The following is a 15,151-nucleotide window of genomic DNA, read 5'->3' as shown; positions in this document are numbered from 1 at the left end:
GTGCACCACCACTTCACGGCTTCCTTCTGGCTGTCTTTTCAAAGTCTCTCCTTGCCTCCCTGCTTGTCCATCCAGCCCTCCACTGACATAGAGGATGGGGTCTGGAGGGCTGCAGAAGGAGCAATCAGCCTCTGTGATTTTTCTTCCCTGCTGCAGTCTTTCAAGATGCAGACGAGGAGGTGTTGTTGGTTGAAGACACACTCAGCACCCACACAGACCTGACAGACACGGAGCCATCCATGTACGAGGTCCGCAAGCAGTTCATGAGGTAAACTCCCAAGAGTTCTCAAGTCCCCAGAAGGCTACATCAGGGCTGCTAAGCCCCAGCAGGTAGAATACACATGGACATTCTCCCTGTCACATCCGGGGAGTGTGTCCATGGTCTCCCGCCTGAGTCTGACCAGCCGCGTCCACAGACAGATGAGTACCATGTCTTCAGAAGGGGAAAGCCAGAATCGGCCTGTGTCCAAGAGACACATGAATCCATCAGAGAAGGAGATGCAGGTGACGAAGGCAAAGGAGAGTGGTGCCCTTATCAAAGACGAGACAGCAGAGACAGGCAACGTGAGTAGGGTGTGCCTGGGCTGGCGATGATGAGCGGGTCCCTAGCTGGGCTTGTGGCGATCGTGTGGCCTCTCTTTACAGGTGAAGATGAGTGTGTTCTGGGATTATGCCAAGTCTGTGGGACTCTACACCACACTAGCTATCTGCCTCCTGTATGCGGGCCAAAGCGCGGCTTCCATCGGAGCCAATGTGTGGCTCAGTGCCTGGGCCAATGATGCTGTGGTGGATGGCCGGCAGAACAACACCTCCCAAAGGCTATGTGTCTATGCCACCCTAGGCATACTACAAGGTGAACACACTGGGGTGCCTGGAAGGGGCTCCCTCATCCCTTCTCTCCTTTGCCTATTCCCCAACCACAGAACCATATCCCTGTCTCAGAGCCTGCCTAATTCCACATAGCCACCCCATATCTCATTCCGCCCTTCCGTTCTGGCCTCTTCCCCTGCGGTAAGTGATTCGTCTTCTACCTCTCCCGCCAAGGGCTCCTGGTGATGCTGTCAGCCTTCACCATGGTGGTCGGCAGCGTCCAGGCTGCCCGCCTGCTGCACGCAGCTCTGTTGCACAACAAGATTCGTTCGCCACAGTCCTTCTTCGACACAACGCCCTCAGGCCGCATCCTCAACCGTTTCTCCAAGGACATATACGTCATTGATGAGGTTCTGGCCCCCACCATCCTCATGCTGTTCAATTCCTTCTACACGTCCATCTCCACCCTTGTGGTCATCGTGGCCAGCACGCCGCTCTTCATCGTGGTTGTCCTGCCTCTGGCTGTGCTCTATGGCTTTGTGCAGGTGCCAGCATGGATGGGTGGGGCACTGCATGAGGCAGGTGGAGCTTCAGAGTGGGCATGGAGAGTGTGTGTGCGCGTGCGCACACACACACACACACACACACACACACACACACACACGACCAGGGTGGGGGTGGGGCTTCTGATGGGGGCCAAGCATTTTTATAAACTAGGTTGTGACTGGATTGGATCAGGGACTTTAGTCCATTGTTTCAACTCCTTGCAACTCACTTATCTAACCTGTAAAATAGACTCTTGGAATCTAATTCATAGTGGTGATGTGAAGATGAAATATATGTTCATAAACTGACAGCCGTGGGCCCCAGTCGCTCTCCACCTTATTTTCTGGGACAGTCTCTCATTGAATGCAGAGCTCACCTATCCAGCTAGGCCGACTGCCCAATGAGCTTCAAGGATCTGCCTGCCCCAGCCTCCCCAATGCTGGGGTTACAAGTGTGCACTGCCATGCCTGGATTTTTATGTGGGTGCTGGGGAAATCTTAATCCGGGTTTTAATGCTTGTGTGGCATGCACTCTACTGAGTGAGCCTTCTTCTCAGCCCCCTAGACCTAATGGTATTATTTGAGTAAGTTATTGTAAACTGCTTAGGAGACGTGGTCCTTTGTGTGCATACTTAGACATATATGTGTCACCTGAGTTGCTCAGCATTCAAAGGCAGCTCATGGTAAGGGCTCTGGATCACTGGGGTCTTTCTCTTCAAGGAGGTGACCAGTTCCCACAAGGACCTGGATGTGTAGCCCCTACATAAGGAGCCTCCTGTGTACCCCTCCTGTGTACCCCTCCTGTGTACCCCTCCTGTGTACCCCTCCTGTGCAGGCCTGGCTATCTTTGACCCACAGAACACAGGCTAGGAAATGAAAACAGAGCTGTGGTTTTGTGTGGTTATAACCCTTAAATGACTAGGTAGGTAGGGTAAGAGGAACTTTTTCAGGAAAAAAAAAAAAGATACGAAATTATTTTTGCAGTCATTTGACTGTGAGCACGTGTCTGAAGTCTCTAAGCGGAACAAGAAATCTCACTGTTTGGGAGGTTAAACAAGACAGTGTCATGGTCTGTAAAAGATGAGATAGGAGGGCATAGGGAATCAGGGAGAGCTTCATGGAAGAGGTGGGCTGGCTGGCTGAGCAAAGCTGATCAGAGGAGAAGTGTATAATGTGTGTCTGGAATCTGTTCCCCGTGGGAACACGGGAAACACCATCAAGGTCTTGTGAGAAGAGTAAGGCCAGTTGGAATTGTTTGGAGGACACGCAGGTAGTTTGGCATCCCTGACTGAAGTTCTCTTCCTGTCCCCGGTCAGCGCTTCTACGTGGCCACATCCCGGCAGCTGAAGCGGCTGGAATCCATCAGTCGGTCACCCATCTTCTCCCACTTTTCGGAGACAGTAACAGGCACCAGTGTCATCAGGGCCTATGGCCGAATTGAAGACTTTAAGGTCCTCAGCGATAAGAAGGTGGACAACAACCAGAAGAGCTGCTACCCCTACATCGCCTCCAACCGGTCAGGAGTCTTCCTTCCCCCTGCAGGTGCCCACAGGCTCTCTGTGGTTCTGGATGGGCTCCAGCACTTGCTGCCCATGTTCATTTCCTCCCTATGGGTCCCTACAGATGGCTGGGTGTCCACGTGGAGTTTGTGGGGAACTGCGTGGTGCTCTTTGCCGCACTGTTTGCAGTGATCGGGAGAAACAGCTTGAATGCAGGGGATGTGGGTCTTTCCGTGTCCTATGCCCTACAGGTAAGTTGGGACCTGGCGCTCTCGGCAGGGCCACTACTGGGGCAGAGGACACACAGGGCTCACAAGCATCTGCTGAGTGCACTCCTCTGCTCCACATGCAGATCAGCTCCAGCTGGGTTCTCAAAGCCCAAGATCTCTCAGGCAGGCACAGGGAGACACTGCCAGCCAGGGAGTGTGGTGTAGGCTGGAGGGGTTTCCCTGGCAGGAAGAAGAAAGTGTGACAACAGACATGGGGATGTAGTTCATTGGTAGAGCGCTTGCCAAGGCTCTAGGTTCAAACCTAAGTACAGGAGGGAGGGAGGGAGGGAGGGAGGGAGGGAGGGAGGGAGGGAGGGAGGGAGGGAGGGAGGGAGGGAGGGAGGGAGGGAGGGAGCGAGATGCCAAGAGCTTGGAGGAGTTTCCCTGCTCTGAGATCTTGGAGAAAAAAATGGTCTTGGAGCTTGACCCAAACAGAACTGCATGTCTGGGCAAGATGTAGGTCAACCTGATTGAGATCTGAACGTGGGCCATGTGGGACCAGACTACATGACGTGGTGCATGCCTTCAGGGAAGCTACAGGGAGCCCTCTGTGTCCTTGGCTTTGTCACTGAAGAGCCCACCAACTGCACATAGAAAACATTTGAAAGGGCTGGAAATAATGCCTGGAATCCTAGCACTTAGGTGGAAGCTGAGGCAGGAGGATTGCTGTGAATTTAGTACCAGCCTGACACACATAGTGAGACCCTTTCTCAAAACAAAACTAAATAAAAACCTCTCCCCAAAACAACCTGAAAAAAATTCTAGAAACTTCTACCAAAAAAAGCAGAAAAAAGGGGCTGGAGAGATGACTCAGACTGTTCTTCCAGAGGACCTGAGTTCAATTCCCAGCAACCACATGGTGGCTCACAATCATCTGTAACGAGATATGGTGCTCTCTTCTGACATGCAGGCCGAACCCTGTATATATAATAAATAAATAAACCAATCTTTAAAAAAAAAGCAGAAAACAAACAAGATGACCTCACTGAGTCTCTGAATGCATGTAAACGAAGTGACCCGTAGGCATTGTGCTAGGTACCTTAAGTAATACAGAGACCATTTACAGCATACAGGAGGGGGTAGGTTTCATGCGAATAATAAGCAATTTTATGTGAAGGACTTGAACATCTGTGGGTTTAGGTATATTCCAAGGTCCCATAACCAATACCCTGTGGATGTGGAGGAATAAACAGATCAGTTGACTGGAGCCTGGGATTGGAGGTCACCCTGACACCAAGCCTGTATGGTCAAAGAGTTATACAACCTGCAAATGGGATTTTTGTAAAGCAGATCACATTGTCGAGGCCTCAGGTGGCTCGGATCGGAATGTATTGGTAAACAAAAGGCAAAGCCGATGGGTCCGTCTGCCCAAACCTTAATGTGCTTATGACTCATTTGAGACCTTGTTAAAATGTTCATTCTCATTCACAAGCTTGGATTCTGCCTTGCTGTCAAGGCTTCTTGGTAACACAGTACAGTCCCTGGACTGGCCACACTGCCGTATTAGCATGTTAGGAACAGAGAGTCTTCGACCTACTGACTCACACACTGCATTTTGACAGGTTGCTCTGAGAAGTCTAATACATATTAAAGTTTGAGAAGCACTGAGTGAGGCTGTCTCCCACGAACTCCGCATTGTCACCGCCTGAGGCACAGCTGTGATTAGAGGCCTAGTCAGCACACACCTATAGGTCTTAGATAGGATGGATTCCACTGATCAAGAAATAAAGCCACTGCTGGGTTCCTCCCATAACGCATTTCCTTTGCTCAGATAACCTTGAATTTGAATTGGATGATTCGAATGATGTCAGACTTGGAATCTAATATCATAGCTGTGGAAAGAGTCAAGGAATACTCCAAGACTGAGACTGAGGTGAGTTCCAAGACAAGCCCTGCAGCAGCGGGCACCTGGATGACCTGAGGAAGGATGCGAGGTGGCTTGTCATCACTGTGGTTCAAGGCGAGCTATTTAATCCATCCATCCATCCATCCATCCCCACAGCAGATAGAGAAGGTGGTTCAGCTGGGGTGGTCCTGGAGTAACAGATTCAGAGAATGAATGGGCAAGTTTTGACAGATGGGGTCAAGTAGGGAAAAGATGAGCATTCCAGCCGAAGGAACAGAGTTGAGGCAGCATGCTTTCCTTCCTTCCTTCCTCCCTCCCTTCCTTCCTTCCTTCCTTTTTTTTATTTTATTTTATTTTGTTTTTCAAGACAAGGTTTCTCTGTGTAGCCCTGGCTGTCCTGGAACTCACTCTATAGACCAGGCTGGCCTCAAACTCAGAGATCCGTTTGACCTTGCCCTCACCTCCCCTCTACTCCCCTACACACAAGTGCTGGGATTAAAGACATGTGCCGCCACCACCAGGAAGTGTGCTCTTTTTTAGAGAAAAAGAATTTGTGTTGTCTCCTGGGTGGGTACAGATTTTTTTTCCAGAGATGGCACATTTCAGACCTCTTCATGCCCAGCTCTTAGTGTCAAGCACCCCACTTTTTGACCTCCGACCACGTGTTCCACAGTCACAGTCCTCTGCCCTCTGTGAGACTCCAGTGCTGTGACCTGCCTTTGTTCCCCCAGCCATCAGCTCCTGTCTTTTTCACCTTCCCTATGTAGCCTGGACTCTACCTATGCTCCACACAGAGATGCTCTCAACCTAGCCCTGCCCTTGTCTACAAAACCCCACCCTATCTGAGCCCACTTGTCCACATCATACCTGCACGGAGCAACTGATGCGTAGCTGGAGAACAATATCACTAATGTTCCTTCATGTTCATAACCACCCTCCCTGCCTCACTTCCCTGAGAACTATGTGCTCCCACTTTGAAAAAGACGTCTTTGGAGCATCCTCTGTTCTCTGTGCTCAGCCCCGCACCTCGCCTGACTCTTCCTTCCACGAGAAACTAGGCTAAAGATGTGAGCTCCCTTCACCTTCGGCTCTTCGGTGCCTGGGCCGCCTGGGCATCCTCCGCCTCCTACCTTTCTCTTTGAGCTGATGTTTTCTCTTCTCTTTTCAAGGTCCAGCCCCTCCGCTTCTACCACACTGATGGCTGCTGGAGACTGTGGCTTCCTAGACTAGACCTTCTGTCTCGCTCCTTCTGTTGCCTGATTCTCATCCATGTTCACCATCCATTCTAGACACAAGCAGCCCCTGCCACCCCCACCGCCCCTGCATCACACTGCCTCTGTTCTCGGTTCTCCTTTGTCAAGAAGTCCGTTTTAAGCTGTGATCTGCACGGGTTCCACCCCCTCCTTACCCTGGCCCTTGCCTGCTGCAGCCTGCTTTCCATGAAAACGTCTCACTGGTGACCTACCTGGCTCCAGTCTAAGAGACGCTGCTGTTCTCCTCTGATTTGACATCAGCTACATCCAGGTGGAAGCATCCTCTCTCCTGCTTGAAACGAAAAGCCCTAGGTCTGTTGGTGACCTTCACTGAGCCCCACCCACTTACTTGTTCCCCATCCCAAGCCAGCCTGGCCTCCATGCTAACCCTTCTTCCCCTGGCATACTCCTGATTCCTGAGGTATTCTTGTCTCCATGTCTCTCTACATCCAACATGTCCTGTGGATGCACACAGTCACTTCATCCCAAACGATGCTGCTCTCAGCCCTGATGTCCATTTCTGCCTTTAGCATCTTCTGCAGGGAGCAATCTGCATAAGGCGCTGTTGCTGGTTCTGTTGCTGCCTTCCCCACTCACCTTCTTCCCCTCCCCCTCCCTCTTCCCCTCCCCCTTCCTCCTCTCTTCTCTCTCCCCCTTCCCCTTCCTCCTATTTCCTTCTCTCCCTTCTCCCCTTTCTCCCTCCCCTTCCTCTTTTTCTTCTTTTCCCATTGCTGGGTCTGGAACCCAGGACGTCACATGTGCTAGGCAACCACTCTGCCACTGAGATGCAGTCTTGCTGTGTATCCCATGCTGGCCTCACCCAGTCCTACTTCTTTCCGGAGGGCTGTCATTCCAGGTGTGACCACTATGCTCAGCTTCCTCTGCCGATTTCATTGCTGCCTGTCTGGTTTTCCTACCAGAAGCAAGGTTGGCTCCCTGGGTGTACAGCCTGTATTGTCACACAGTTCCCCATTCTTGGAAGGACCCCACACTCAGCAGGGCTTCGTGCTGGCTCAGTACTTGGCTATTGTCACTTGGCATTCTTAATGATTTTTTTGGACAATAGGCCCTGTGGGTTTTTGTTTATTTGTTTGTTTACACTGGGACTCTCAAATGGTTCTTTCTCTAAGCTCCCACCATCTATATCCAGCCAGTCCATTCTCCTTACAGTGGCCGGTGAGACCCTTTAAAACTCCGCTGGGAACTGGGCGTGATGGTACATACCTTTTAATCCCAGCACTAAAAAGGCACAGGCAGGAGGATTCCTGTGCATTTGAGACCAGCCTGGTCTACTTCGATATCTCTTTTGGCAAAGTACATAACTAACATGCGCAGAGCCCTGGGTTCTGTCGCTAACACCCAATAAACCTGGTGTGGTGGCTTGTGTCGCTAAACCTAGCACTTGGGAGGTAATTCAGTGCCTGCCCCTGTGCGGCCGAACACAAAGAGCAAATATCATTCCCTTGCCTGTCATGCCTTTCCTCTAGACAGCCACCTGCCTTGTTCTCTCCTCACTTGCTTCGGGGCCCTACTGTCACCTCCTCCAGGAAGCCTTCCAGAATAGTGCATAGAACAGCAACCCCAAACCCTCATCACTTGTTTTCCTAGAGAGAGTTGCTTATGTATAAATCATATGCCCGTGTGTGTGTGCTGGAACGCAAGCTTCCCAGAATGAGAGCTTTGTCTCATTGGTGACACTTAGTAATAAGAAGTAAGTAAAAATGACAAAAGGAGGTGCTGAGGCAGGCAGGGAGAGAACCTCAGAGACGTGTAACAGAGTGGCAAGGCAGGACAGTGACGTTTGGGAGTAGCATTTGGGGGAATAAAATCAAAGAGAAAAGGCTGGGAGTGTGGCCCGGTGGTCACATGCTTGCCTGGCATGTGTGAGGCCCCGGGTTACATCAAAGAAAAGAGTCAAAGGATGGAAGGATTCACTGAACCACCCGCCTCCTTATCAGCGACCACGGTGGGAGAGGATTGAGGTGTCTGGAAAGGGGTGGGGCTGAACAGTGGGAGAGGGCTTGCACAGGTGTCACCCTGCTGAGAACCCAACTGTCTCCTGCCAGGCTCCCTGGGTGGTGGAGGGCTCCCGTGCTCCAGAAGGCTGGCCCACGCATGGGGCTGTGGAGTTCCGGAACTATTCAGTGAGATACCGCCCGGGCCTTGAGTTAGTGCTGAAGAACCTGACTCTGCGAGTGCAGGGCGGAGAGAAGGTACTTGTGCCGGGAGACCTTGCCACAGCCTTGTGGGGAAACATGGGTGCTGTAGCTGGCTATCTATTGGGGCGCTGACGGAAACCTAGAGATGCCCCTGACAGCCCTTCCTGTGCCCCACAGGTGGGCATTGTGGGCCGCACTGGAGCTGGCAAGTCTTCCATGACTCTCTGCCTATTCCGAATCCTGGAGGCTGCGGAGGGGGAGATCTGCATTGATGGGCTCAATGTGGCACACATTGGCCTCCATGACCTGCGTTCTCAGCTCACCATCATCCCTCAGGTAGGAGCCTGCTGACCCTGCTCCTTCCCCGAACCCACTCCCAAGCCCTGAAACTTCAAGAACTTAAGAACTGGGCCTTGGGGTCTGGTTGGAGAGATGCCTCCCCAGAGGGGAGCAGAATCAACACAAGAGAAACCCAGGCACAGATCCAGAAGGGCAGATACCTCGGCCAGTCAGGACTGCCCTCGGGCTCCTCCCAGCACAGCAATGCTGAGGTGTCCTGTCTCTTTCTCCTGGTTGTAGAGCTTCTGATGGCACAGCCTTTTCTGACTCCTTAGGGTGTTTTCTATGCTGAGTAGACACTTCAGAGGTACATTAGTGGCACTGCTTCCTGCCTCAGCAGGGGGCTTAGCAACTGGCCAAGCTGAGGTTTATCACTGCCTCACACTGTTTTTTATCTCCCTGCTAATGTCCCCCTTCTGGAAGACTGGGGACAGAGCAGAAACTGCTGCGGGATGGCTTTCCTCCTTCACGCTCTTGAGACTCCTTATAGGGTGTAAGCTATGTATCTGTGTGATGTGATGTTACCAGGACCCCATCCTGTTCTCGGGGACCCTGCGCATGAACCTGGACCCCTTTGGCCGTTACTCAGAGGAAGACATCTGGAGGGCCCTGGAGCTGTCCCACCTGCACGCCTTTGTGAGCAGTCAGCCTGCAGGCCTGGATTTCCAGTGCTCGGAGGGCGGGGATAACCTCAGGTAGGCGTGGGAGTGGACACGCCAGGAATGCTGGCCTCAGCTGGGAGCCCTGTGGGTACAGCACAGAATCCAGATGAGCCCCCAAACCACACAGGCATGCCCCTCAGCCAGAGTTGCACAGGGATGTTATTTCCTATGGAGTGCATTCTCGGAAGACACACCACGCTTCATCAGACTCTTCACACAAGCCTCATTTTGCAGTTTAGGAAACAAACTCAGAGAGGGTGAGGGATTAGCCAATATGGCACAGCTAAGAGAAGGCGTGCCTGGGATTTGAATTAGCTTTGGTTCTCATCTAATTGGACCCCAGTGACATTCAGATGAAACAGTCCCACCCTTGTTGGAGTCCTCTGGGCTCTAGGGTCATGTGGGTGTACCACAAGAGAGAGGAAGCCCATTCTGCTCTGGAAAACTAAAGATGTCTGCCAGCATGGAAGCAGTCAGCCCAGGAATATACATACAGTCGGCTCTCTCTGCATTCCCTGTTCCTCCTCTGTACCTGTAAGCTCCACATCCCAAGCCTCTGGGCTGTGTGTTCCAGAGATCAGCAGTCTGTTCTTACTGAGTCAAAAGCCTCAAGATACCTAGAGTTTCTTTTGTATTTTGTTTGAGTCTGTTTCTGGTGCTAGATTCACCAACTTTAGGCAAGCTCTTTAGTGCTAAGCCATAGTCCTAGTCCTAGCTGTGTGATTTAGGGCAAGTTGTTTAACCATTCTATGTCTCTTTTACATTCAGTGTACAAATAGGGATAATAATAATCTATGCCTGCTTGCACTACCTGATAATAATATAATGAGAACCCAGGTTCAATTCCCAGAACCCATATGGCAGCTCACAATTGGCTGTAACTCCATTCCAGAGAACCGAGCCTCTTCTTCTGGCCTTGGTAGGCACTGCGCACATGTGGTACACAGACATACATGCAGTCTAAACACCCACATATATAACTTAAAAATAAAATAAGCATATGTAACACAAGCTACATATATATAATTATATATGTAACTTAAAAATAAAATAAGCATATATAATACAAGCTACACATATATAATTATATATTTTTGCTAGTGCACATATTAATGGGCATCATAGTGTTACCCCTCCTCAAGAGAGGCATAGGCCAATGAGACAGCTCAGTGCAGAAGGGTCCTTGCCACAAAAACCTGGTGACCTGAGCTCAATCCTTGAAACCCACGTAAAGGTAGGAGAGGATTAACTCTACAAAGTTGTCCTCTGACCTCCACATATGAACGCACACACACAAACACACACACACACAAAAAACCAGCAACAACACATGTACGTATAATAATACTGATGATAATAAGAGAAGCAAACAAGAATAAACAGGTGGATGAATTAATTAATTTGGGGCTGGAGAAATGACTCGGTGGTTAAGAACACTGTCTGCTCTTCCAAAGGACCAGCATGCAATTCTCAGCACCCATATTAGGTGGTTCATGACTGCCTGTGAATCCAGCTCCAAGGGACCCAATGTGCCCTCTCCCAGCCCCCACAGGCACCTGTGCGCGCGCACACACACACACACACACACACACACACACACACACACACACACACACACACACACGACTTTTTTTTGTTTGTTTGTTTGTTTTGGTTTTTCTGTATTGTTCTGGAGACTGTCCTGGAACTCACTCTGTAGACCAGGCTGGTCTCGAACTCACAGAGATCCGCCTGTCTCTGCCTCCCAAGTGCTGGGATTAAAGGCGTGCGCCACCAACGCCCGGCCCCTAAAAAGACATTTTTTAAAAGTTAATTTACTTACCTTATTTTTTGAGGCAGGCTCACAATGTAGTTTAGATTAGTCTAGAACTCAGGATAATCCTCCTGCTTCAGCTTCCTGAATACTAGAATTATGAGGGTATGTCACCACACCCAGTAGAATAACAACTATTTTTCTAAATGTAAGCATTTGTTTAGTGGTGCTCATATATAGGACAATTTACAGAAGTCAGTTCTCTCTAAGAAGTGGATTATGGGAATCAAATTCAGGCCATTGGGCTTAATAGCAAGTGTCTTTATCCACTGAACAATCTAACTGAATAGGCCCTGGAATAACTCTAAGAGCATATTTTATCCAACCCAATGTATATAAAAAATATTCAATGTGTCCTCAGTATAAAAGCTATTAGGTGATATATGACTATGCCTATCATCCCTGACGTTGGGAGGCCTGACCAGAGGATTACCTTAAATTTAAGGCCAATCTGGGCTCATAATGATTTCTTGTCTTAAAAAAAAAAGGAAGTTATTATGAATTTTACTTTTTTTTTGGTCTTTTGAGACAGGGTTTCTCTGTATTGTTTTGGAGCCTGTCCTGGAACTTGCTCGGCAGACCAGGCTGGTCTAGAACTCACAGAGATTTGCCAGCCTCTGCCTCTCGAGTGCCCGGTGAATATCTTACATTTTTTAACAGAAGTTTAAATCCTATATGTATTTCCACTTTCTTTTTGTTTGTTTTTGTTCTTTCTTTCTGTCTCTCTTTCTCTTCTTCTTTCTTCTTCTTCTTCTTCTTCTTCTTCTTCTTCTTCTTCTTCTTCTTCTTCTTCTTCCTCCTCCTCCTCCTCCTCTTCTCCTCCTCCTCCTCCTCCTCTTCCTCTTCTTCTTCTTCTTCTTCTTCTTCTTCTTCTTCTTCTTCTTCTTCTTCTTCTTCTTCTTCTTCTTCTTCTTCATTTTTTTGTTTGCTTTTTTGAGACAGGATTTCTCTGTGTAACAGCCTTGGATGTCCTGGAACTCATTTTGTAGACCAGGCTGGCCTCGAACTCACAGAGATCCGCCTGCCTCTGCCTCGTGAGTGCTGGGATTAAAGGCTTGCACCACCACTGGATGGTGTTGTTTATTTTTTGAGACATGGTCTGTGTAGTAGCCCCCCTGTCCTAGAACTTGCTGTGTAGACCAGGCTAGACTAGAACTCATGGAGATCTCTCTGCCTCCTGAGGTAAGATAACACATCTGGCTGTATTTTCCACTTGAAACACAGCTCTGTCCAGAATAGCTACAATTCAAGATTGAAAGAGCCAGATGTGGCTGGTCAGTGGTTACACTTTGAAGGGAGCAGTCTTGGGTCGGTTCCACTGAGAAGCACTTAGCCCGCATGTACTCCTGTGAAGTGTTAACCAAGTCTCTCCCTTTTCTACCCTCTCTCTTTTTTCTTTTTCTTTTTTTTTTTTCTTGCTTTTTCCTTTTGGTGCTGGGGTTGAACCCAAGACCCTGTACATGCTCAGAAACACTCCTCCGTGACCTACATTCCCAACCTTTTATTTTTATTCTTGTATTCAGTACGTATTCATGTTTCAAAACTTGAAACAAACAAACAAAAGGTCACATCTGCCCAGTGCTTAATGTTTTGCAGTATTCAAAGTACTTTGGCCTCCACCATCTCATTTAATCTTTTCTCCTGCCCTGTGGGCTGGAAATAGAAATGGAATTACTTGCCCAAAACTGCCTGGCCAGGCAGAGACAGGGCAAGGGACTTAGGGAGATGTGAGATTTTGTTCCCATCACTTTCCTTACTTCATCACAAGGCTTCCTCAACTGGAAAACAGGTGGTATAGGCCTAGTGACACATACCTGTAATCCCAGCTACTTGAGGGAAGAAAATTGAAAGTTCAAGATCAGCCTTGGCTGGATGGAGATATAGTTCTTGCTTAGTGAATGTGAGGTCTGGGTTCAATTCCCAGTACAACTCCCTCCCCCCCCCCCCAAAAAAACCCTCAAAACCTTGCAAAGGTAAATGTGTACCTTTAATTGGCTTTACTTACATAACCACATGGGGTATAGCCGTATGGGCTCTCCAGCCTCTGTCTCCAGAGTTCCTAGCTGTCTGCTAGTCCCCAGCATTTTCCCCAGAGCATCTGTAGCCCTTTGCACCAGGATCAGAGACAGAAACGGTCCCGCCTCCCCCCTCAGTGAGCTTGTGGTCGCTTTAAGTGAAACCTGTATCCTGTGCCAGGCCCACCATTAATCAGCCCTGAGTCCTATCTGGCAGGTCATTCTGCTGCCAGAACCTTCATTAGTTGCGGGAAGAGGCCAGGGAGGGAGGCCGGTCTTTAGTTTGGCTGTGACTCACCGCTGTGTTAAGGGTTGAGGTATTTGTCCTTGGGGGGGTGGGGGGACAGCTGGTGCTGTGGCCTGTGTGGTTGGGAACACAACCTTGCTTTGTTTACTGTCTCTAGCTTTGAAGGCCAGAGGTTGAAGATTAGGATCTGCCCTCCTGATTTCCAGTGAACAAAGATGGGGAGTCCCCAGGTTCCTCCCTTCCGTGTCTCCCAAATAAAGCCATGCTCTCTATTCCCTGTGTGGGTAGGAGATGGCTGCCAGAATGATATTATCATAGTTTTGCAAGATGGCACGAGTGGCTTTTATGCAAATATCCAGGAAGAGCAATCCCAGTATTCTTACTATAAAGCGTGAATGACTGGCAACGTGTGGAAAAAACACGCTGTGGTACTAGTTACAGAATGTGGCCCAGAAGGAAGCACAGGAGAGACCTGCAAATACCTACAGCAGAGCTCTCACAGGGATGTTTGGCTCTGGGTCTAGTCCTCCAGTCCCCTCATTGTGGTACAAAGCTTTGTCCCTGTTCCTGGTGAGCTGTGGCAGAACCAGGAAAAGTAGACAGCTAGTCCTGGGCTGTTGAGACAAGCACATTAGCAACAAGACTGGGAAGGTAGCTTGGGCACCTCGCTGAAACACCTGCCTTCCTTCTCAGTGTTGGCCAGAGGCAGCTGGTGTGCCTGGCCCGAGCCCTGCTCCGCAAGAGCCGAGTCCTGGTTTTAGACGAGGCCACCGCTGCCATTGACCTGGAGACTGATGACCTCATCCAGGGCACCATCCGTACCCAGTTTGAAGACTGCACTGTTCTGACCATTGCCCACCGGCTGAACACAATCATGGACTACAACAGGTAGGTCATGGAAACCCAAGGAGGTGAGGGGATAGAAAGCCATGAAAGGGGAGGTGATCTGTGGCTATCACCTGGGAGTCAGGGCAAATGAAAGTATAAGGGCATGTGACTCTTGGAATTGGCTATGGCATGAGAGTACAAAACAGGGGTCCCAAGTTACACTTAAGAAGCAAAATAGAGGGACTGGAGAGGTGGCTCAGAGGTTAAGAGCACTGACTGCTCTTCCAGAGGTCCTGAGTTCAATTCCCAGCAACCACATGGTGGCTCACAACCATCTACAATTCAATCTAGTGCCCTCTTCTGGCAGAACACTGTATATGTAATAAATAAATAAATCTTTAAAAAAAAAAAGCAGAATAGAAGCCGGGCGTTGGTGGCGCACACCTTTAATCCCAGCTCTCGGGAGGCAGAGGCAGGCGGATCTCTGTGAGTTCGAGGCCAGCCTGATCTACAAAGTGAGTTCCAGGACAGCCTCCAAAGCCACAGAGAAACCCTGTCTCGAAAAACCAAAAAAAAAAAAAAAAAAAAAAAAAGAAGCAGAATAGAACAGGGTTAACTGAGAACAATGACTTCTGCAAAGACACGGGGTCCTTTTGGAATTACCAGCATGTGGGGGAGGTACACCAGGCTCCTTAGACATTGGACACTGCATGGACCACCTCTGTGTTCCTTACTGCGAATGGGTAAGGGGAGGGGAATGGCCCCTCAAGTCACTTCCAAGCTTGTTGGTGGAATGTTGGCACACTTATCACTGTATCTGCATCGCACTGCCGCCTGTGTAAAAGCCCAACAGGTCACAGGGCATG

The 15,151-nt window shown here is 49.6% G+C and overlaps 1 protein-coding gene across 2 annotated transcripts in view; it reads left to right on the top strand.

The window, feature by feature from the left end:
- Positions 1 to 15,151, top strand: part of Abcc3 (ATP binding cassette subfamily C member 3) — a 51,382-nt gene that overhangs the window by 33,502 nt on the left and 2,729 nt on the right. The window contains exons 20-30 of one of the 2 annotated variants that reach the window (XM_005075837.4): positions 157 to 268; positions 417 to 564; positions 646 to 853; positions 1,045 to 1,355; positions 2,672 to 2,871; positions 2,979 to 3,105; positions 4,895 to 4,996; positions 8,289 to 8,435; positions 8,559 to 8,717; positions 9,249 to 9,415; positions 14,151 to 14,345. In XM_005075837.4, coding sequence (XP_005075894.1) covers positions 157 to 268; positions 417 to 564; positions 646 to 853; positions 1,045 to 1,355; positions 2,672 to 2,871; positions 2,979 to 3,105; positions 4,895 to 4,996; positions 8,289 to 8,435; positions 8,559 to 8,717; positions 9,249 to 9,415; positions 14,151 to 14,345 — 1,876 coding nt within the window. Of the gene's footprint in view, positions 1 to 156; positions 269 to 416; positions 565 to 645; positions 854 to 1,044; positions 1,356 to 2,671; positions 2,898 to 2,978; positions 3,106 to 4,894; positions 4,997 to 8,288; positions 8,436 to 8,558; positions 8,718 to 9,248; positions 9,416 to 14,150; positions 14,346 to 15,151 lie in introns of those variants that run through there. The other variant, XR_001196833.3, reaches the window with a different exon arrangement.

Source organism: Mesocricetus auratus, unplaced genomic scaffold (assembly GCF_017639785.1).
Source record: "Mesocricetus auratus isolate SY011 unplaced genomic scaffold, BCM_Maur_2.0 Super-Scaffold_100007, whole genome shotgun sequence".
NCBI lineage: Eukaryota > Metazoa > Chordata > Mammalia > Rodentia > Cricetidae > Mesocricetus > Mesocricetus auratus.
Note: the sequence above shows the minus strand (reverse complement) of the source record. Positions and strands in the feature narration are given on the sequence as shown.